The sequence below is a fragment of the Gymnodraco acuticeps genome, unplaced genomic scaffold (assembly GCF_902827175.1).
Source record: "Gymnodraco acuticeps unplaced genomic scaffold, fGymAcu1.1, whole genome shotgun sequence".
In the NCBI taxonomy this organism is placed as follows: domain Eukaryota; kingdom Metazoa; phylum Chordata; class Actinopteri; order Perciformes; family Bathydraconidae; genus Gymnodraco; species Gymnodraco acuticeps.
In genome coordinates, this window is record NW_022991001.1 from 1,240,832 (window position 1) to 1,265,347 (window position 24,516).

The window sequence follows — 24,516 nt, forward strand, 5'->3', positions numbered from 1 at the left end:
TTGATCTCTAAATTGCATTATGGTATTAATAATGGACTTAGACTCAGAGCCTTTAGATCCTGACTTTGTTTTTGTTTTTTTGTCCTGTCGCAGTCCATTTTTTGTTTCGTTTTATTCATTTATTTTTTGTTTTGTCTCTGTTTTTTTATCCTGTCGGACACAAATCACACTGTTGTCATCCTAACTTGTTTGCCAACTGCTATTGTGTTGTCTGTCTGGCTGTTTGTTGATAAAAAAAAAAATAAAAAAAAGTCCTCACTCCTGAAGTACTCACTGCAGAGCAGCGTCCTGCCAGAGGAAACAAAACCGTCCCTTCTTAGGGCAACTTCCCACTGCCTCCTCCTCTCTCCGGTTTTGGGAAACCTTAAAAACATGAGAAAGGTAGCCAGATATATAAATTATTGTCAACATTGTCCGCCCTTCTTTCCTTTAACATTAAGGGTAAGGACAAAAATACACACCGAAATTATCATATTTTTGGGGTAATTGTATGTATGTATGTATGTATGTATGTGTGTGTGTGTATGTATGTGTGTGTGTGTGTATGTATGTAATGTATGTATACTTTAAGAATAAGACAACCACACTAAGAGTAATAACAAAGGTGTCCAAAAGAAACATTACATAATTGTGTAAAGAAATGGTAGCAACATATTCTAAAGAGGCTGGGTCAACATCAATCTTGCAATACTATTATCTCACATAGCCCCACTGATCCTGTGTAGCAGGACTTGTAATATACATAAATCCACTAAGTAATTAACGATTATCCTAATTATAGTCATAATATTGTCATATCTTACACGTGAAAGGTGATCCCACGGGTTCTTGTTTGCAGACTGCGGCGATTAGAGCAGCCGTAGGCTGCACAAAAGTCAGGCATAGTCAGGTACTTCTGTAAACACAAAGCCAGCAATTTCCTGTATCATAATGTATCTAAAATGTAAGATGTTTTTAACAAGCCCAACCACTTGGAAGAAATCATGTGTAACTTAAATTATGTTGAAAAGAAAGAGCAGTTCTGCCTCTCCCACTGGTGTAAAGTTGCTGGGTCAACTTTGTAATACTAGGTCTCACTCACAGCCTCTTGTTATTAGCCAGCTAATAAATACAACCACGTCATACACAAAGAAAAGCTGCAATTTCAACATGTCCAAGCATCCTGTATCATAGCCATGCTAATAACGTTTATAATAATTCAAAACCGTTAGTAAATCAGTCAAGATTTCAGCGATTTAAGAGTATTTTTGTGCAGATCACTCACCTTACAACAACTATCATAGCGCGTACCAGAGTAGCTGTTGACTGTAGCAAGATGGCGGCCGGTGAGCTACACTGGACAATCTCCCATGAGCCATCTAGTGTTTATATATATCCAGGGCTGCACATAACTGGTGCGCATGCGCACCTCCGCCAAAAAAAGAGCACCGGGTCATTTGAAACAAAGCGCATTTGCGTACCAACATTGAGAGAGGGAGAGAGAGAAGGGAGAAGAGAAAAGAGAAAATAGAGGAGAGATGAGAGAGAGAGAAAGATATTTGCGAGTTGCATACATGTATGAACCATGATATGAACCAGGGGCGTCGCCTGGACCTGGAAACATTCGGGGCTTAGCCCACAGTGGCGGCGCTACAGTCAAATGTTCTACTGCAAGACTCCCCACACGCACATACACAATTGCGCCATCTGGTGTCACAAACAAAAAGCTTTGTTACGGCAATGGAGTGTGGGAGACTCTCATAGCATGTGAGGATCTCTTGAGGGTAAGGTGCCTGTATTATCTCGGTGGACAAAATGTATGTTTTTATTTTATAAGGACAATAACGTTCTGTTGTGTTTGTTTAGTTTAATGTTAATTGTTTAATGCTCACAGTCACAGCAACATGTTTTTAGTGTGATTGGCTATTTGTTTTATATGATTTATCAACGTGATCATCAATAGCTAATCTGAGCACCAGAACCCAGCTCACGAGTCCTTTGATGCTGTCCATTGAAATGCAGGTATGTGAGTTTTGTACACCAGTTTATTTATGTTTAATGTTTCACATTGCTCCACATGATGCCTCGACTACAAAGTCTTCCATGTTTCTTCGCTTCTTCCTCTGTGTCACAGTTTCGGGAATATCAAGATCATTGCACAGGGCCTTGGTCTTGTCATAGACCTCATGTGCTTTCTCGTTACTTTGGTAACTTTTCAGTGTGTTCTCAACTGCTGTTTTGTAATCTACTGCCTGCACCAAGTCAATTGTTTCTTTCTGCAGGTATTCAAGCAGGCCCTGAGTGGTTGAGAGCAGTGTCTGGAACATGACAACATGTAGATGGTACTGCATTTTCAAAGCTTGCTTTCCAGTCCCTTTGCTAGAGGGGCTAAAGGCTCCCTAAAGTCTTGATCAAAGCAGGAGGTTTTTGACATGCCCAGCGAACAAGTTGTTTGTCCCCTACCTCTAGCTGTTTCTGAAATGTTTGCAATCTCTGATGGTGGACAAGAGATGTGGAGAAGAAAGAGTAGAGACACTCCAGGAGATCAACGCAGGTATGTGAGTTTTGTACACCAGTTTGTATAAGTTTAATGTTTCACATTGCTTGTGAAAAATATACTACCACTATACGATCACTGAAATTTGTTGTTGACTGGACACTTATTTTGTAAAAGAGATAGCATGTGAGGATCTCTTAAGCAATGCAGCTCACGTGTCCTTTTTATATGCTGTCCATTGAAATGCAGGAAAGTAATCACCAGCTCTGAGTGATCTGTTGACGAGGGGACACTACACCGGAGTTACATAAGCACAGACAAAGTGCTATTTTGGGGGGAACTCACCTCCTCTGGGGTCCCCCAGGAAGACTTTTTTTAAATACTGAAGTTAAAAGCATCAATCTTGTGCACTTTGAGAGCAACATCAAGAGATATGGATACATCTCTCAACACCCATATGTCAAAAATAAATCTCAGAATCAGAAACGGGTTTATTATTTAAAAACACTTCATTTTCCAATTAAATCATAAACTATGTCAATTTATTAGAAGTTGTTAATAATCAGATTAAACAGAAAAAAGGGATGGAAGGAGGAAATAATAATCCCTCATCTCTTGCTGTTTGCGGTTGAAATGATCTCTTTTGCTGGCCAAACATGCTGGATGGAAAGCAGTGATGTCTCACTTGCCTTGGCCCTGTATCTGCAGTCCCTAAATCAGTCATGTTACTCATTGACTCTTGTCTGTTCTGGTGTTCCTGTTCATTGTTGTCTCCATTGTCGTTCTTGTCTTTTGTATCTCCTTCTTGTGTGTCCCTTTCTCCTGTTCTCCTTTTCTTCATCTGTTTGGCTCATCTGTGATGACTGTGTAGGTAAACACAAACAAGTATGTAAGTCAATCAGTTTCCAGCTCTGTCAAATAAATGAATTTCAAGATACACACATTTGTCTTCATTCAAATGAGTGTCACCACACTGTCACAAAATGTAATACTAACCAATTGAAAATAGTTAAATTGACATCTCTTGTAGATATCACTGTTAGAGTAGTTGTCTGCCAATAGGACAGAATCATTCCTATACAAAATGCAGTTTGAGTAATTCACTTAATATATTTACTTAAAACTTTAATATAGTCATTTTCACTTAATACTCTAATATAGTCATCTTTCTGCTTTCAACACTAAGGAAAGCTGTACAATTTGACATGATAATGAGGAAAAAAGGCCTCCGACAATGCAGATCATTTTTTGATCATATCAATTTTAAGATGCGGGTCAAGGCTTAATATTTGGGAGCATAGTGTCCCTTGCTCCCTTTCAGGAGCCCCACTGGATTAGCTTTGATCTGAAATATTTGTATAAAAAGCTTGTTAGCTGGCTGTCCATCTCATAATGTTCACATAGAAACTAGCTGTCAATAGGAAATATCAATCAGAAGAATTATATTTTCATGCAAAATCTGTCACAAAAAGAGGTTGCACATTTAAATGCAGGTGTTGTTATGGCAACGTCAGTGGCCAAACAGCCACATTTACTGCTGCAAATACGTTCAAACATGCTGTCGACACGTAAAGCAGTGGCAACTATGCCACCATTTCAGCTGACTTTTTCTCAGAAATACTGTCACATAACATCCATATATATATTTCAGTGCTAGGTTGATGCTTAGCTAAGCTAACTATGAAACACTTTAACTGACAGGACTCAGGATCAACTGTGTAATGTAAGGTAGCTTCTAGCTTCATGTCGAACACAGACAGTAAGTCAACATTTCCCAGAGAGCTTTCTTTGAAATCACCAAGTAACGCTAAAAAACACAACATTTAGATTGTATGACAAAGTGTTTATTTAATATATCTGGCTAGCTATAGCTACTTGCTAACGGTTTAGCTTACCCGCGCGATTCAAAGTAACGTCAACGTAGCTATAATTTATGCTTTGCTTACATGTTCGCATAACTTGTAGGTTTACTGACAGGTACATACCTTGTTCACCTGGCTCAGGTGGTGGCTCTGGGGTTGTTGTGTGAGCCACCACTTGAGAATTGCCGTCTTTTTTATTAAAGAAATGTCTAATGTCCATCTTCAGAATCTCCGCGTCCGGGGCTGACAGTTTAAAGTTTAAACATTGTCACAGAGGAGAGGTACGTACCTGTCAGCCAATAAAACACGTGTATTTCCATGCAACTCTCTGATTGGTCTGGTGGCGTCGTCTTGCCTCTGTGTTGCATTCACTGAACATGGGAAATTACATCCCTGCCGTCCGTCCTATAGGTAAAGTAGGTTAATGTATTATATTATTGAGGGAGAATTTGTCCGGGGCTAAAGAAAAAACATCCGGGCATCCGCTAAAGCCCCGGATGCCTACCCCAGGCGAGGCCCCTGATATGAACTCAGGGTCGGCCCGTAGCGCTGGCTCGATGTTCGCCTAGGGCGCCAGATCTGTGGAGGCGCTGCGCTGGCAGTTCTGGGAGGGAAAAAAACATTTTGACCGTTGGGGCTCATCCTAATTTTCGGCCTTGATGTAACAATATTCATAATTAAGTAAATATAACACCCTTTTCACCCCGGTTACACGTTTCATTTGCCCTGTACGATGGGCGCTGTACAGTAAGTGATGAAAATGGGGGATGTTGGCTTATCTGGCGCCCGCAGCTCACAGCCAAAATGCGAGTGAGCGAGGGAGGGTGCACCGGTACCAGCGCTGTTGTTATTAGAATCTGGTGCCGTGCTAGCTGCTCTAACGGATATAAGAAGAAGATGTTTCTACAATAATGTGGAGGGAGAGTCCTCTCCATTCAGACTGATAACTACAGCTCAGTGAGGTAAAGTCTAAGTTCAAACGGTTTGGTCGCAATTTATGTAAACACATATTTCCAAGGCACTCCTTTATAATTTTTGGGATAAACAGGTTTTAAATCATTCCAATGCATACTATAGGACAGTAACCAAAAATATCCTTTAAAACTGGAGAGATAAAAAAAAATGCATAAATAAATCCATCCATCCATCCATCTTCTTCCGCTTATCCGTGGTCGGGTCGCGGGGGTAGCAGTTCCAGCAGAGAGCCCCAAACTTTCTTTTCCCTGGCGACATCAACCAGCTCTGACTGGGGGATCCCAAGGCGCTCCCAGGCCAGCGAAGAGATATAATCCCTCCACCTGGTCCTAGGTCTACCCCTTGGTCTCTTCCCAGCTGGACGTGCCTGGAACACCTCCCTAGGGAGGCGCCCAGGTGGCATCCTAACTAGGTGCCCGAACCACCTCAACTGGCTCCTTTCGACGCGAAGGAGGAGCGGCTCAACTCCGAGTCCCTCCCTGATGACCGAACTTCTCACCTTATCCCTAAGGGAGACACCAGCCACCCTGCGGAGAAAACCCATCTCGGCCGCTTGTATCCGCGATCTCGTTCTTTCGGTCATGACCCATCCTTCATGACCATAGGTGAGGGTAGGAACGAAAATGGCCCGGTAGACAGAGAGCTTTGCCTTCTGGCTCAGCTCCCTTTTCGTCACAACGGTGCGGTAAAGCGACTGCAGTACCGCTCCCGCTGCTCCGATTCTCCGGCCCATCTCACGCTCCATTGTTCCCTCACTCGAGAACAAGACCCCGAGATACTTGAACTCCTTCACTTGGGGTAAGGACTCATTCCCTACTTGAAGTGGACAGTCCATTGGTTTCCTGCTGAGAACCATGGCCTCAGATTTGGAGGTGCTGATCCTCATCCCAGCCGCTTCACACTCGGTTGCGAACCGATCCAGAGAGTGCTGAAGGTCGCAGACCGATGAAGCCATTAGAACCACATCATCTGCAAAAAGCAGTGGTGCAATCCTTAGTCCACCGAACTGCAGACCCCCTCCCCCATGACTACGCCTCGAAATCCGATCCATGTATATTACAAACAGGATTGGTGAGAAAGCGCAGCCCTGACGGAGGCCAACCCTCACCGGAAATGGGTCCGACTTACTGCCGAGGACCCGGACACAGCTCTCGCTTTGGGAGTACAGAGATTGGATGGCCCTGAGTAGAGACCCCCTCACCCCATACTCCCGCAGCACCTCCCACAGTAACTCCCTGGGAACTCGGTCATACGCCTTCTCCAAGTCCACAAAACACATGTAGACCGGATAAGCGTACTCCCAGGCCCCCTCCAGGATCCTTGCGAGAGTAAAAAGCTGATCCGTCGTTCCACGACCAGGACGGAATCCGCATTGTTCCTCCTCAATCTGAGGTTCGACAATCGGCCTGACCCTCCTTTCGAGTACCTTAGAGTAAACTTTCCCGGGGAGGCTGAGTAGTGTGATGCCTCTGTAATTGGCACACACCCTCTGATCCCCCTTTTTAAAAAGGGGGACCACCACCCCGGTCTGCCACTCCTTCGGCACTGTTTCCGACTTCCACGCAACGTTGATGAGACGTGTCAACCATGACAGTCCCTCAACACCCAGAGCCTTCAGCATTTCCGGGCGGATCTCATCCACCCCCGGGGCTTTGCCACTGTGGAGTTGTTTGACGACCTCAGTGACCTCCCCCCGGGAGATTGGTGTCGATCCCCCGTCATACTCCAGCTCTGCCTCTAACATAGAGGGCGGAGTTGTCGGGTTCAGGAGTTCCTCAAAGTGTTCCTTCCAACGCCCTAACACTCCATCAGTTGAGGTCAACAACGTCCCATCCTTACTGTACACAGATTGGATGGTTCCCTGCTTCCCCCTCCTGAGGTGTCGGACAGTTTTCCAGAACAACTTTGGTGCCGCCCGAAAGTCCTTCTCCATGTCTTCTCCGAACTTCTCCCACACCCGCTGCTTTGCCTCGGCCACGGATGAGGCTGCTGCCCTTCGGGCCTGTCGGTACCTTGCAACTGCCTCGGGAGTCCCCCGGGATAACAAATCCCTGAAGGCCTCCTTCTTCAGTCGGACGGCTTCCCTGACCACCGGTGTCCACCAGGAGGTTCGAGGGTTACCGCCCCTTGAGGCACCTAGGACCTTGAGACCACAGCTCCCCGCCGCGGCTTCGGCAATAGAGGCTTTGAACACCGACCACTCTGGTTCAATGTCCCCAACCTCCACAGGAATGCCCGAAAAGCTCCGCCGGAGGTGTGAGTTGAAGGCCTCCTGAACTTGGGCCTCCTCCAGACGTTCCCAGTTCACCCGAACTACACGTTTGGGCTTACCAGGTCTATCCAGAGGCTTCCCCCGCCACTCGACCCAACTCACCACCAGATGGTGATCAGTTGACAACTCCGCCCCTCTCTTTACCCGAGTGTCCAAAACATACGGCCTCAGGTCCGATGATACGATAACGAAATCGATCATGGACCTTCTGCCTAGGGTGCTCTGGTACCACGTACACTTATGAGCATCCTTATGTTCGAACATGGTGTTTGTTATGGCCAATCCATGACTAGCACAGAAGTCCAGTAACAAACCACCACTCCGGTTCAGATCAGGGGGGCCGTTCCTCCCAATCACGCCCCTCCAAGTGTCTCCATCATTGCCCACATGTGCGTTGAAGTCTCCCAGCAAGATTAAAGAGTCCCCTTCAGGAGCCCCATACAGGACTCTTTCCAGGGTCTCCAAGAAGGCTGTATACTCTGAACTGCTGTTGGGTGCATAAGCACACACAACAGTCAGAGTTTTCCCCCCCATAACCCGCAGGCGTAGGGAGGCGACCCTCTCGTCCACTGGGGTAAACTCCAACAACGAAGCACCTAACCGGGGACTTGTGAGTATCCCCACACCCGCCCGGCGCCTCACACCTTGAGCAACTCCGGAGAAGAATAGAGTCCAACCCCTATCCAGAAGTAAGGTTCCAGAGCCGACGCTGTGCGTAGAGGTGAGCCCAACCAGATCCAACTGGTAACGCTCCACCTCCCGCACAAGCTCCGGCTCCTTCCCCCCCAGAGAGGTGACGTTCCACGTCCCCAAAGCCAGCTTCTGTCGCCCGGGTCTGGTCCGTCGAGACCCTCCGCTTTCACTGCCACCCTTCTGGCAGCGCACCCGACCCCATTGATGTTTCCCGTAGGTGGTGGGCCCGCGGGACGGAGAAGCGGAGGTGTTGCCCACGTTGCCTTTTCGGGCTGGGCCCGGCCGGGCTCCGTGGCAAGCCCGGCCACCAGACGCTCGCCGACGAGTCCTCCTTCTGGGCCTGGCTCCAGAAGGGGACCCCGGGCTTCCTCCGGGCCGGGTATCCTCACTTCTTAGTTTTTCTTTCATGAGGTCTTAATAAATAAATAAAATAAATAAATGTTAAGGTAAAATAAGATATGAATGAACAACACAAATAAAATAAGTTACATTCATTTGTTATTGGCTATGGTAGGTTATTGGTTATGTTCACATACTTATTTGATTACATCCACTTGTCTAAGATGACAACAGAGACTTTCGACCCAAAACCAGCTGTTGACTTGTGGATGCAAGCAGCTAATCGCAGACTCAACCAGAGAGAAAGAAGTAGGCCTACATCATCAGCTACCATGTCTGACAGAGAGGAAGACAGTGAGGACAACAGTCAGGAGGGAGTGATGACAGCTTGTAGGATTACTGCTCGTGCTAATGTTGTCTTGTGTTCACCTCTGCATGTGTGTTCTGTGTTCACCTCTGCATGTGTGTTCAGTGCCGTGTGTCTGGCAAATAAAGTCAAGACCCCCTCAAAAGTTACGGTTTATTTCATTTTAAGGATGAGCACCAAGCAACATCTCCAGGTGCTCCTTTGAGAACCAGGGCAAAAAAGTTATGTGCACCCCTGTATATATCTATGACTGTCACTATCATTGCGGCATTAAACCGTTTCCTACACAATAACAGATTCTTAGTGCTGCCCGACTGTATAAATATTTCAAGGTGCGGTCGCATTCTAGTCACTTTGTTCAAGCGCTACTGCTTGTTACAACTCTATTCGCTTTAGCGTAGGCTACTAGCATGACTGGTATTGCTCAGGGCAATCTCGATGACAAGGTCAATGTTTCCCCTTTCTACGCACGGAGATAATGTAATCTTAAATAGCGTGCAGGCAAGGCTGGCTCTTCAAAGAAGATATTAACGACGCGCTTTAAGTTCCCATCATCCGTCAGCGGAAGTCTTTCAGCCTTAAGCGGGAGCCAAGTAAGGAGAAACTACGCGTGCACCGGCTATTCGGGTAAATAATATTAATAGTGTCTCTCCCCAGTTCAATCACCCACTGCCCAGGGAGATCCCCTCATGCGTTGCTTTACGCCATCTAGTGTTCAAATACAACATTACTAATCTATAACCCCGCTCAACTGGGAAAAGAGAAGAGAGAAGAAGAAACAAGAAGAGACTCCTCCAGGAGCACAGCGTGCCTAATCATGAGGAACTATAGGCTTAGTCACACACCTGGAGTGCCTAGGCATCACATCAAGCTCATGGTATTAATGTTCCTCTAACCAACTGCGTGTAGCCACATAAACGTCAAGACGTATACAGCAAACATCTCCAACGACAATTGCTCTTCCTCACCGGGCAACCGTACTTTGCATGCGGATAATCTTCGGCACGCCATCATCTCCCGTTCTGGACGTGGCATCCGCCGGCCTCACGACGATCGCGGTTTCCCCGTCCCTTAAAGACGTGCATTGCACATCCTCCGTTTTGGGGGGGAATATCTGCATGAGATCATCCGCCATAGCGGCAGCTCAGATTCCACCATCGCTTACACATTTATTATCACACTCTCTGGATCTAACACTAGTATCCCTCATCACATTACTTAAGCAAGTTCTCATTAGATCCGGCTTATCACCCCAATTATCTCGGGGCATTCGTTCAGGATAGGCGCAGCTACCTCCGCTGCTAATCAAGGCGTCTCATCCTCCAAATAGGCCATAAGGTGAACCCTGTTATCGTTTCAACCCGCTCCACAGAAGTGAAACTACACAATCTTTAGTTCATAAAAAAAGAACGAGTCATGCTTATCCACCAAAAAAAATATCGTCGCTAAAATTCCTGCCAATTCTTCTAGGCACGTAATTATTGGCTGAACTAGTCCCTTCGAAGCGTAATAATATCTTGGTCCAAAGTCGTGCCACGGTTCGTCACGTGATCGTGCTACACCAATTGGGTAGCTGCATATTGTCAACAGAAGTGAAAGATGGCGGCCGCCATGGTTACGCTAAACCAGACCAAATGGATTCTAAACAGTGCTGTATGCTTGTTTTATGTCATGTTTTGTCATATGTCTTAATACATCACTAAGTCCGAGGTATTTGCGTTATATACGCGGTATTTGTGAGAGGTTTTACTATCTGGGAACAGAGTTGACCATCGAATCAACATTGACTAGCAGCGTTTATCAGCCAACTCCAGCTACAAACAATTTCCCCACGGGGATTAATAAAGTATATCAAACTCATATTTATCAAACTATCATTCCTGGACTGCCATGTTCACATCGCTAGGTTCATTGGGATTATTCCATTAGACTGAGGACTTTTTGTCTGTCTGTTGTTACCCTGTACACGTTAAATGCACTCTTAAAATAAACATGACTTGATTTCTGCGTCCAAGAAGAAGGTTAACTTGTTACGTTAAGTAATTTAGATCAATAAAATGCAGTACTTCCAGGCTGAAGACTTTTCTTTTTGTTGCTGCTTTTAATTGAACTATTCATATCTTAGACTGCACTGTAACTTTTATCCATGTATTTTTTCTTTTAATGTTTCTTTTATTAGCTTTTCTTTTGAATGACTGATTTTAAATGCCATTTTCTTAATGTCTTTAATTTTTTGTAAAACACTTTGAATTGCCTTGTGTTGAAAAGTGCTATATAAATAAACTTGCCTTGCCTTACTTATACCAATGTCCATTGATTCATTTATTTACTCATTCATCCCTCCACAAATGAAAACAACACTGATGAACCATAAAAACGAGATTTATTACAAATATAAAAGGTATGACATAGAAAACAGTAGGACATGTAATGTAGTATAATTGATTGGTGTCAGGCTGGGCGGAGCGGCTGATTGGTGCTGTGATTGCCTCAGCTGGTTAAAAGAGTCCTGCTGATTATACTCTGTTCTAGTACCAAAAACAAACGCATCTATGAGTGATGTGTGAGCGCGTCGGCCAGGCACTAAAACCAAAAGAACAGAAAAGAGCTTAAGAAAGATGGAAAGAAGGCTCTTTTATTCCTATTCCTCACTGTCAGTGTCAGGGCAGTCATCGTTCTCTTCCTCTGTTTCTTTTTTATTTGCACAATTTGAGCAACGACATAAGTCTGTGCAACAGAGTCCTGCAGAGAAGCATGAACATCTGCCTTTCTCACAGGCAGACTCTTTGCAGCTGCAGTGTATCACATGCAACACACTGTCAGGGGCAGGATTTCTTGTCATCCAGGTGACGTGTAAGTTCCCATCCTCTATTTCCCAACCATATCCAGCAGGTGATGGAGCATTCATTTCTCTTTTGAGACAGGACCTCATTATTGCTGCCTGGTAATTTGCCCTTTTGCAGTGCTGATGGAGGGCATCATGAGTAGGGGGAATGCTTAATTCTGGCAAGGCCGATGATGCCATACAGAAAGCCTTGTACCTAGCATCATTTACATGTTCGGCTGCTGGCTGATCATACAGGTGACATACATACCGGCAAAGAAGTGCAAATGTTGATTGCTCCAAGTCAAAGTTAGTACCTAAACTTCTGAAAGCCTTAAGGTAGTCATCTTTCTCACATGCAACAGCAAATGACTTTCTTTTGCCTTTGCCATAGAAAGCGCTTGTGGAGTCACACCCAGAGAACGTGTGAATTCCAATCAAGGCTGAACACACACTGGTTCCGAGAGCTGATGACACCATGGCAATGTCAATGATCCGTGTCCTGTTGCCAGTCCCTGTGAACACATATAAGCTGCATGGCAAATCTGCCTGCAGACTTACAGCAATGACTGCCACATCAGTGTCCGAGCTCTTGATGATGACAGCTTTGTGCTCCTGTGCAGCATGTTGGGCATGTAAAAACACCCGTGTGTCACATTCCTCATGATCACACTGCAGGTCTTCAACAACATCAACAGACTGTACACCCTCCATGACAGTTACACAGTGGCATTGATTTTGATGGGCAATGTACAAGCTGAGGTTTTTACCCACTGTTGTGAGGTCTGCATGTGTCCATGCCACATAAAGGAATTCGGCCAGTGCTTCCTTATTTTTTCCGTCAGAGAGAAACTTCTTCCACTGGGTTGGAGTTCTCTGATCTGGGCTGAAGATTGTTATTAGTTGTGACCCTGCATCAGCTCTACGGGACCGTTCTAGGCTTTTGATGCTGATGGGTGGATACCGGTCAGTGACAAAATCAATGCGTGTACACTTGTGATGCAAAGCAAGTTGGAGTATGCTCTGCAGTATGGTCTCTGCAAGCTCTCCAAATGTTGCTGGTCTGGATGGCATGGCCTGCATGACTGCCATGCCATCAAAAAGAATGGCACCACCTATTGGAACTTTGTCAACCAAGCACTCTCCACCTTTGCTCTGCAATAGATCCATGAGAGCTGATTTGTTTGTTTTGGCAAGTGAACCATCAGCACTTGCTAATGGATATGACACAGTTCCCAAGGAATATGACAGAATTTCCCTCATTTCAATTTTTCTGCTCTGGCCAAGGATGAGGAGCCTGGAAAATAACTTCTTGTCAGCACGCAAAATCACTTCCTTGCCTGCTGCAGATTTTTTGGGGGGCTTTTTCTGATCACTGAGAGTCTTGAGTTTTTGTGATATTATGGGGGCAAATATGTCAACTGTTTTGGATAACAGTCTCTGCTCCATAAACTCCTTTACAGCATTTTCACCCTTTTCTGAGGCAACAAGCAAATCCTTTGTGATTTCTCCTGTTGCTACTCTTCCAGAGCTAAGACACACAATGCCGTCTTGGTGTACATCAAAAGGGTTGAGCATGGAATCAATAGTGTCCAAGATTCTACTCACAGCCTTTGCATCAGCAGAGATGCGTGTCTTGTCCAGGTCTTTTCTTGTCCGTAGCTCAGGAGATATCCCTGCCATTGATTCACACTGTCTTGCTATCGCGGCTCTTTCATGCTGTGACAGTATCCAGCGATACACTGCAGACCGATTTTGTGTGATCCCTGTCCAGCCACCTTTGGTCTTGGCATCTCTGTTAAGCGTTTGCTCAATAGCCTGGTCGCAAGCAATGGAGGCAAATCCATGAACACTTTGTCGCTGGACAGTCCACTGGCCTTTCACATTCATGTCACTATGGCAAGAGGGATGTGTGACAGGCAGATTCATCATTTCCAGCCAGTATGCAGGTAAATATCGAGCGTAATTTACTCTATCGTAGGCAAAAAACCATGGCATCATTAACCGGACGGTTGACAGGTGAAGCTGCCAGTTTGATTCTCGCGTTGCTCTCACAAACAGGAGGAGTAGCTGCATCATGTCAATGTATGAGCTCCAGAAAGCAAATGTTGCATTCTCTGTACTCCTCCTCTGCACAAAGTCTGCATATTTCGAGCACATATTATCAAACCTCTGATCTGCACTCAAAACATCCATCAATCTGTCTGGAAAGGCACATTCCATCTCAGTGATGACATCCATGCACGCAGCTCTCTCTTGGGGTGGCAAGGAGTCCATGAAGGTGATAAACCGGATGCGCTGCAGACTCTCATATAGAAGTTTATGAGCCATCATGCTGCGATTGTAGTGATGGCCATTGAGTACCCCATTGATGGATCCTGGGGCAACAACTTCAGATTCAATGAGGATATCTTGCAGTCCTGCATCTCCGAACCTTTTGCCTAGAATACTCAGGTAGGACATGCATGTATGGAATTCACCTAGTCTAATCACCAGACGCTTTGTAAACTCAACATCCTTCCAGCGTATTTGCTGTGCTTTGGCATATATAGCCTGGTCAAACACTAAAACTATATGATCCAGTTCTAGCTGGTCAGCAATCTGGACACTTCGCTTCAGGATAGTGTTGACTGTTGACATCTCTGTTGGTGAGGCTTCAATGACTGGAAGATAATACAATGCGGACTTCTGCAGAGTGTTTTCATCCTGAAGCAGTGTATGGAACCCTGTCCAGCTTGGGATTGTACAACTATCCGTACATGTGGACTTCACAAAAGCATATGCCATTTCAGCTTGTACAGCAAAGTGGGTGTCCATTCTGCATGTCGCTGACTGCACTGGTTGACACAAGTTCTGTGGCCCTTGCCTTTTGGACTGATGGTAAGGTTGTATAGGCATTGGGGGGGGGGCTATGAATGAGGTAACTCCCTTTCTCAGTGGCTGTCTGATTGCTGTGGACATAGGCTCGCCGGGCACACTCTGGAGCATAATTCCATTTGTATGGTGAGTAGTTCCACGACCCGATAGTGTCTCCTCACCAAAGTCAATGTTATCCCACACAAGTGTTGTGGGTGTCCGCTTTGAGAATCCCTTCGGTATTTTGTCTCTGCCTTCTACTAGTGTCAGTTGGGCAAGGCTAGTGTCTAGACTCAAAACTGTGTCCCATGATGCACAATGTCCCAGTCTGTTAAGCAGTGATACAATGCGTGATGATCCAGTTAAATGTCGAACAGTTAAACCTAAAGCCAAGGACTTGGGTGTCTGCTTGCGGCCCTTGGAAGCAAGGTACACAATGTCTTGACAAACAGACAACACTTTCAAATGTACGTCATCATCAATGTTGACATAATGATCCAGTGTTGGCTCCTCAGTGGAACCTATAATCCAGCTGAGCAGATTGTATAGTCCAATGGGGACAACAGTTTGAGATTCAGTGACATTTACATTTTCAGAAGTGGGAGGCCATGGGCATGACATGCCAGGAGTGTCACTAAGCAGTCTTTTCAAAAACAACGCTGCTGTATACAGTGTCCTTGTGTCCTCATGTGTTGTTTGGCACTTTGTTCTCCCTGTTTCATTGTCGCTGTCTGTCTGGCTCAATTCACTGGACTGTGTTGTTTCCGTACCGGATGGATCTGGTAGCATGTCCACGAGTGCATCCTTTGACAGAGTCTCAGCAAAAACCAGTTCGCAGACGTTGCGCTTGGTGGGCATGTGAAACGCTAGCTGAGGGAAATCTTGAGCCAGCCTCTTCTTCAACAGATCCTGTCTGTAACACAACAAAACAGTGACAATTACGAGTCACAGGAGTACCATCAAAAGCAGAGTGGTGGAGGTGATACAAGACATTACAGACTAGAACCTATCTGCCATACAGCACATTTAACACCAAAGAAGCCAAATAAAGGCCCACATCATCACAAACAACACTACACACTACACATCATGGGGGTTTCTCCAAACAGGCCTGTCATACACATTTTGTTTAAAGCTGGCCTTGCACATGATAAATAATAAGACTTGTATTACATTGCAGTTACCTGTAGTTTGAAGCATCAACACCTTCGTTTGCTTTCACCATGTCAATGAAGGCCTGCCTCAGCTGGCCCATTCTAAGCACCTCATTGTTGACAAGCAGCCTCTGGCGGATGATCCTCTCACAGAACAGCTTGTAACTGGCATCAAACATTGCCTCATCCCTACAACACATGAATGAGAAGTAAATAAATGGATAAATGAATAAGTGTTGTGATTGTGTGCACATATAACAGAAGGAAATTGGATGTTTACTTATAATGTTAAGTATGTGTATGTGTATATATATATATAGCCATCGCCGACACACACCTGGACTTCAGTCTGGTGGTAGTGCAAATAGGTAAAGCAATCCAAGGAGAAATAACTTACTGTTCTGTCTCTGGTTTGTCAGGTCTCAGCAAAAACATGGTGTACTGACTGTAACAGCTTTTGTGGTACCGCACCTCCAGAGCCACACAGTCTTTGTCTTTTATATGTAAAAGAACACTTTGGTCATCTTTCTTCTCAGCAGCTTTCTGCAATTTGCCTAAACGGAAAAAAAGGACAACTCAATGAGTTTGTTGACGTATCTCTCACACATAATTGTACCTTTCAGTTATTCAACCACAGAGAATGTGTGTGTGTGTGTGTGTGTGGTGTGTGTGTAGTGTGTGTGGGTGGGGGAGGGGGTTTGCTTACCTGCTTTTAATGTTTCAGCCTTACACAGTTGATCCCTTTGTCGCTTGCCTGCTTTGATGATCATTTTCTCCTTCATCTTGCATATAATGCACAGGGCAGGAAGGACGGGGCCAGAGCCTGCGATTGGCAGGCCTGACCTTGATCGTAGCTTCTCTGTTTGGCTTCGGTACGTGCTGCGAGACGTCGATGGGATGGGCTCGACCTCAAGGTCCTCCCTAACGTCTTGATCTCCCTCACGTGCGAGCCGTCTTTCCACCTTCGTGGCCTTTGTGTCGGTAAACCTTATGTAGCATGTGTGGTGGAAGCCAGCGTCCTCAGGAATATCTTCGAACTCGAAATCAAGACAGTGCTTGTGGTTTTCAGCCACCACGTTCCGAGAGTCTCCCTTCAAGCCGAGCGACCGTTGTAAGCTTGTCCTGTACGTATTCCATCTTGTATTGGTAAAACAATCAACCTTTTCGTGCTTCACAGACGTAATATGCATGTAACAATGTTTGTGTGTTGACAATTTTGACTTTTTGAGACTTTCTGGTGCGTTTTCCTCGTCTCCGCTACTCGATGAAACCATGGCGGCCGCCATCTTTCACTTCTGTTGACAATATGCAGCTACCCAATTGGTGTAGCACGATCACGTGATGAACCGTGGCACGACTTTGGACCAAGATATTATTACGCTTCGAAGGGAATAGTTCAGCCAATAATTACGTGCCTAGAAGAATTGGCAGGAATTTTAGCGACGAAATTTTTTTTGGTGGATAAGCATGAATCGTTCTTTTTTATGAACTAAAGATTGTGTAGTTTCACTTCTGTGGAGCGGGATTTCTTTTCTAAAGGACTTTTCGAGGTTCACCTTGCGGCCTAAAAGCTGAGGGTTAGACTAGGTTTCTTTTTCAGAAACAAGTCCGGTTTCTCGCTCGAGGCCAGGAAAAGGCTAGTCACTGTGACCTTTTTACCTGTGCTGGACTATGGTGATTTGTTGTATATGAATGCACCTGCCTATCGCCTGAACAAGTTAGATGCCGCCTATCACAGCGCACTGAGATTTGTCACAAATTGTAAGCACTTACTCATCACTGTACCCTGTATGCTAAGGCAGGTTTGCCATCACTTACTGTAAAGAGGCTCAGTCATTGGTACACGTTTATTTATAAAGCTTTGTTGGGTAAACTCCCGTATTATATCTGCTCTCTGATAACACAGAGAGTTGCAAGCAGCTATTGTCTGAGATCGCATGTAGTATTGTTAGATGTGCCAAGAGCAAGGACTGTCTTAGGTAAGACAGCTTTTACGTGCGCAGCTCCACTTGCTTGAACAATCTTCAGTAAGAATTTAAACTGAGCAATCTCATTCCTCTGCATGTTTTTAAAGCTAGGCTAAATGAAATGCTTGTTGATACTATGGGCACTTGTAAATGTCTATAACTAGGTAAATGTATCCTGTAAATATAATGTATAATGTCCTTTATGTTTTATGTTTCATGTGGAACCTATATGCTGCAGGTCTCCCTTAAAAAAGAGATCTATGATCTCAATGGGACCAATCTTGTTAATAAGGTTTGAAATGAAATGAAAATCATCATCCCTGCAACAACTCGGACGATGGTCCTCCTCTGCCTTCACATCCTACATCTGCCCGGACATCAGTGCCGTGCTGGCTATCCAGAGGTCCCTCAAACACTAAAATATGGTCATTATGCCTATAACTGGTGGTGGTAACACGTCAGCATGTGTCATGTGTCTACTGTTCTCGTAACTGTCAGGCTATGACTCCGGATCTGCGTACGCTAATCCTGCAAGAGCAGGTTGCGGACGTGGGTCCGCGTCACGTTTAACCCTGCGAATGCAGGTTGCGGACATGGGTCTGTGGTAGCTTTAACCCTGCGATGCAGGTTGCGGACATGGGTCCGCGTTAGGTTTAACCCTGCGGGTGCAGGTTGCGGACACAGGTCCGTGCTTAGGTTTAACCCTGCGGGTGCAGGTTGCGGACACAGGTCCGTGCTTAGGTTTAACCCTGCGGGTGCAGGTTGCGGACACAGGTCCGTGCTTAGGTTTAACCCTGCGGGTGCAGGTTGCGGACACAGGTCCGTGCTTAGGTTTAACCCTGCGGGTGCAGGTTGCGGACACAAGTCCGCGCTTAGGTTTAACCCTGCGGGTGCAGGTTGCGGACACAAGTCCGCGCTTAGGTTTAACCCTGCGGGTGCAGGTTGCGGACACAGGTCCGCGTTTAGGTTTAACCCTGCGAGTGCAGGTTGCGGCCAGTGGGTCTGCGTCATGTTAACCCTGCAGTGCAGGTTGCGGCCAGTGGGCCCGCGCATGTCTAACCCCGCAGCCCGGAAGTGATTCCGGCGCTCATCATGTCCCCATGTTAATCTCTAATTTCATCCATAGATCTCCGCAGCCAGCCGCAAGGTAAGAATTGCTCACAGCTCCGTACTTCATACTTCACTTCTTTTGGGGGTTCATCAGAGCGGTTCTTTCCCTCCTGAATGATCATCCTGCAAACCCGGGGCCTAATCGCCAAAACATCATTACAGTTACTTGTTGTAATACGTCAATCACTATTCCCGCATGTCATGTGTCCCGATAATAAACATGTACTCATACATCACGTCTCTCCTGATTGAAATGTAGCTCAGAGTAAGTTCAATCAGGAAGACAACATCATCGGGCGTCACACGTTATCTCAATAAGTTATCAGGGGCATTACGCCCCGGCTAGCCAATCATCGCACCTGCTAACCCCTTTAAATCTGCGCTCCCCTTCCTGTCAGTTGTCATTTCAGGTGTCAACGCACAACCCTCCTCCACCCCTTCGCCTCCTGTCTCCTAAATACAGGGCCAAGCTAAACCTTCTCCCTTCAGATCGGACCGAACTACTATCACCACCACCAGTGTCTAGACCGCGGGGGTTCATCAGAGCGGTTCTTTCCCTCCTGAATGATCATCCTGCAAACCCGGGGCCTAATCGCCAAAACATCATTACAGTTACTTGTTGTAATACGTCAATCACTATTCCCGCATGTCATGTGTCCCTATAATAAACATGTACTCATACATCACGTCTCTCCTGATTTAATTAAAAGCAGCGACAAAAAGAAAAGTCTTCAGCCTGGATTTAAAAGTAGTCAGAGTTGCAGCGGACCTGCAGGTTTCTGGGAGTTTGTTCCAGATATTTGGAGCATAATAACTGAACGCTGCTTTACCATGTTTAGTTCTGACTCTGGGGACAGAAAGCTGACCAGTCCCTGAAGACCTGAGAGATCTGGATGGTTCATAATTTAGCAGGAGGTCAGAAATGTATTTTGGGCCTAAACCATTCAGTGCTTTATAAACCAGCAGCAGTATTTTGAAATCTATTCTTTGACACACAGGAAGCCAGTGTGAAGACTTCAGAACAGGAGTGATGTGATCCACTTTCTTAGTGTTAGTGAGGACTCGAGCAGCGGCGTTCTGAATCAGCTGCAGCTTTCTAATAGATTTTTTAGTGAGACCTGTGAAGACACCATTCCAGTAGTCGAGTCTACTGAAGATAAAAGCATGGACACGTTTTTCCAAATCCTGCTGTGACATTAGTCTTTTAATCCTAGATATATTCTTTAGGTGATAGTAGGCTGATTTAGTAACAGTTTTAATGTGACTGTTGAAACTCAGGTCAGAGTATCAGGGGATCAGGCTAAGCTAACGTTGTAGCTGCTCCGTCCAAACTCACAACAACATGATACAGACACAGATACAACAGCGACTGTATTCACTATGACACAGACAGTCTGTGTTTTGTTCATGTTTAACTTTTGTCCAGTTTCTGAACAGATATGAGGAGCTGTGAGCTCTGAGTGCTAACAGCTAATGGCTGATCTTTTGGTTTTCTGCTTCAACGTCAGTGACGGCAGGCGGAGATCCTCACCGCTGATTGGCTATCGCGAGAACGCGTCACGTGAACTTGTCCCGGACCCCTTCAATCGCGCAGCGTCATTCGCATCAACCGCTTCATTCGCGCCGCCGGAGCGAATTTGTGTCCGTCCGCGTCTTTGCATTGACTTTACATGTAATTGCGCCCCCCCCAAAAATCGCATCCCCTCCGGTGTGAACGCACCATAAGGGGCGGGACATCTCTGAGAGGTTGACCAATCACAATAGAGCCGGGCAGCTAACCAATCAGAGCAGACTGGACTCTGGTTTCAGACAGAGGGTGAAAAGAGGTGCTGCAGCACAGGCAGTATGATATAAATAAAGAGCTTTTTGAACATTAAAGCATGGAGACATGTCACAGTAGAGAACCATTATAGTACTAATATGAACCTGAAAGTAAGCAGTTGTGAAAAATAGGGCCCCTTTAAACAATCCAAGAATATCTCAATGACAGGGTTGTTTTACTTTGTTACCTTGGTACATTTGTCTGAGCATAGGAAGGTAAAGAATGTCAAAACCATCACTTATTTTTTGCCTGAAAAAACGTTTATGTGTAGCTTTGTGAGGACTGTGGCTGGCTCACTCTTTGTGAGGTAATACCGGAGTGTCAGTCAAATGAAAACAGCTCCTATGCTGCCTTTGTCTAACAGTCCAGACTTGTCTTGCCTTGGCTTCTCTTAAGTAATGATTTTCCAGAGAACTGCTGGCACACACCAAGCTTGAACCATGATGTATTGTATTCATGTTGGCACGGCATACAGAAACCCACACATACTGACTTTAGTTGGCATGTCTTCATCTGTTAAACTGAAATGTGAAAATATTCTGCCTAAGAAGCAGATTAAAGCCCTCATCCAACCATGACTGATTTTCAAGATTACAAGATTTTGCACTGCTAGTTAGGAAGCCCCAATAGAAAAATATAAGTTTTATGATTTTAAATATCTCAGCCCCATGGCATCCAACCTGTTAGGGTTGGGTACCGAGAACCGGTTCCAACATTTCGATTCCAACGGCATCATTTAGAAATGTGAATTTCGGTTCCGCTTTTAGACAAACTTCCTACAGCGTAACCTGGGACCAGGGGCCTGATTTATAAAAGGGATATACGCTCAAAAAATGGCGTACGCCAGTTTCTACGCAATGTTTGCGATTTATAAAATACTAACTTGACGGGAAAACGTGCGGTCCTCCACGCAAACTCTAACCCATGCGTACGCACTAAGCACACACACGGGAGAGACGAGAAACTGCGACACCGTTGGCAGAAGGAAGAATGGAGAGAAATATGTGGAAATAATACCATAAATAAAATGTTACCTCTCATTTATCATATATGAAGAATTCATTTTCAAACATTGATTAAAGCCAATCTTAAAATGATTAAACAAACGTCTGTTTGCAACTCCTCAGTGCACACAAAAACATAACTTGGAGAAATAAATAAATACGGATATGTTATTTAAAACCACCTCGAATATGTTGTGTTAATGTTATGAAATGTTTTCTCATAAATGATGCGGTTTTGCATTTCTATAGGTTGTACGAGCATGGTTTTATATACTATCATGTTTAATCATGTGTTATGCCGTTTGCTAAGACTTGATAAGTCGCTCATAAAACACAGGAGGTATGGAAGCTAAGAACACCATATGTGGTAAATTGTACAGCTAATATAACACAACACATTGGTTGTATTTCCTTTAACTGGTGGATATAGGGTTGCTGCAGTGGAGACGCTGCGCACAGCTGATCGACAGCTGGGACACAAACCACCAAATACGAAAACATAATTCAGATCCAGTCGTCATGACTCCACTCCGGAGGGATTCCCCGTTCACTTCTTACAGTTTCTCATCAAGGAGGTGTCTCCTGTCCCCGCTACAAACATACTGCCTGAGGAAGGCTATGTGTATGTTTTTTGTCATGAACCTTTTTCGGACCACTTATTTATTTATGTTGGTGACGATCCGACGTCCATGCTGCTACTCTGGTTCAAACTGCATCCACCAAACAATATGATTTATCTCGACCTCCCCAAAATAACCAAAATCTGACACGGTGTGAGCTGTTCTGTCGTCATTTCCTGCTATCTTCTTCATAAAGTCAGTCAGAATGAATGAATGAATGGGCGTTTATTTGACCATTTATAGGCAAATATGGGCGTTACGTGAAGCCCGCAAAAGCTGCACCGCATTTCGAGTCGATTGTGATTTATAAAGGGAAACCGGCGTAGGAAGTGCTGTACGCACTTTCCTCGCCGGTACGCAATGTTTGGTGAATCGGAAAATGTCGGAAAATTTCTGTACCTATTTTTTGGATTTCTACTACGTAAGCAACCTTCCCACGTGAATCCTACGCACGGCGTTATAACGGAGCGTCCACACTACAGCTTCAAAAAAAGCTTGGAGCTGGGCGTGTCTGAAGCTTGGGGATGTTATTCAAGCAACGCGACCAACAACCAATCACATGAATCTCCCGCCCCCGACATACAAAACAAAAAACCCCGGGGATTTTATGGGAGCAATATATATATAAACTCCCCAAACAGGCGAAAACCTACCAGTTTCACCCACTGTCTCTGCCACCTCCCTCCATGCCTGGTTCCTCCGGTTTGTATCCGGGTAGGTGAAGAGGGTCTGGTCATACAAAACCAGGTGATTTTCTACGGCGATAATTAGTTTCTCCATCTTTTTTTGAAATATAGAAATGAACGGCGGGATATCTCTCCCAGCTTAGACGCGGTTTGATTGGCTACGGCTTGAGCTGTCAGATTTTCCGAAACGGGATTTGATTGGCTGGCGCTGGCTACTCCGGCGTCTCCGGCGGAGACGGACCGCTATGCTACCCACAATTCAGTTCGGCGAAAAAAAGCGGCAACGTGACGTCACCCCATTCAAAGTGAATGGGCAGATTGAAGCTGTCGACGCTGTCGACGCTGTAGTGTGGACGGGCCGTAAATGAGGCCCCAGGGCTGAAGTCGAATAGTCCATTTAGCTTAGGAACCTTCCTAACGGAGTGAAATGACCCGGAAGTCCCTCAGTGGCAGCCATGATAAGTGCTGTTCGAATTCTCTAGAATAATAGGAAAGGAGGTTTCAAACTTCCTTTATAACCTCCTTTAGCTTAGGAACCACTGGACCTCCCTAACCGAAAGGAGAGGAGAAAATGCTGCCCCACAATGCCTTGCAGCCGCAGCATTTGCCGTCACTCAACAGTCGGCGGTTCACGGAAACAACCGATTATGACGGAGAAATTATATCATGAAAGTTACGGTGCTTATTAAGCATTTTAAAACGTATGTGGTAAGTTGCCAAAGTGCTTTGTTTTGAACGTTCATCAGTATTATAATCAAAAAGAGAAATATGAACGTTAGTTTTTACTGAAATGATCAAATAAAGTCAACATCTCACAGTCTTTACTGAGCTGTGTGGGGTTGTTCAACTTTTAAAAGATGTTTGAATGGTGATATACACAGTGATAGATGTTAAGGACTAACGTTTATAATAAATACATTTGTATTGATTTTAAGATATTTTCATAGTTCATACAATCATACTGGGATCATTTGTATTAATGTGGACCGGAGGGAGAGGGTGACGAGCATAAGTTTCACTTTCCTTTTTTATTTCAATTCCAACTTTGGTCCTGAAGAATATGTTTCTCTGTTGTCCACGTTCATAAAGCATAAAACAACAGCATCAGAGCACGGTGCAGAGTCTCGAGATGAGTTTACAGTAGTCCCTCGTTCTTATTAAACATCCATGTTGTAGTCCGCTGTATAGAAAACTGTAGTTTCCATAGTTTCCTTACAGCAGCAGACGCACATTTATGACGTCCGCTGGCGCATCATAAACACGTTGGATTCTCTAAAGTACCGCAGTCTCTTCTCCTAAATCCTTTTGAATTCTCCTATCCACTATCCCTTAACCCCGTGACGTTTCACTCAGAGGTCAAGGAATAGGAGATAGGGTTAGAACTTAGGAGCTGATTTTTAAACTATCCGACCGCAACCCAGGGCCGACCCGTCGCACTGGCGTTATAGATGTTCGCCTAGGGCGCCAGATCTGTGGAGGCGCTGCGCTG

General features: G+C 45.2%; 1 protein-coding gene and 1 long non-coding RNA gene across 2 annotated transcripts; both read right to left on the reverse strand.

Moving 5' to 3' along the window:
* Positions 1–258: 258 nt before the first annotated feature.
* LOC117559320 lies at positions 259–1,285 on the reverse strand. The gene is made up of 3 exons (XR_004570957.1): positions 1,265–1,285; positions 804–895; positions 259–363 (listed from the first exon to the last, which is right to left on the reverse strand). It is a non-coding gene; the product is annotated as an uncharacterized LOC117559320 (long non-coding RNA).
* A 10,261-nt stretch (positions 1,286–11,546) lies between these two features.
* Positions 11,547–16,326, reverse strand: LOC117559316. Its single transcript, XM_034236028.1, has 3 exons — positions 16,216–16,326; positions 15,849–16,007; positions 11,547–15,577 (listed from the first exon to the last, which is right to left on the reverse strand). The coding sequence occupies exons 1-3, from the start codon at positions 16,251–16,253 to the stop codon at positions 11,626–11,628; spliced, it is 4,149 nt and encodes a 1,382-aa protein (XP_034091919.1). The 5' UTR covers positions 16,254–16,326; the 3' UTR covers positions 11,547–11,625.
* Between the last annotated feature and the right edge of the window lie 8,190 nt (positions 16,327–24,516).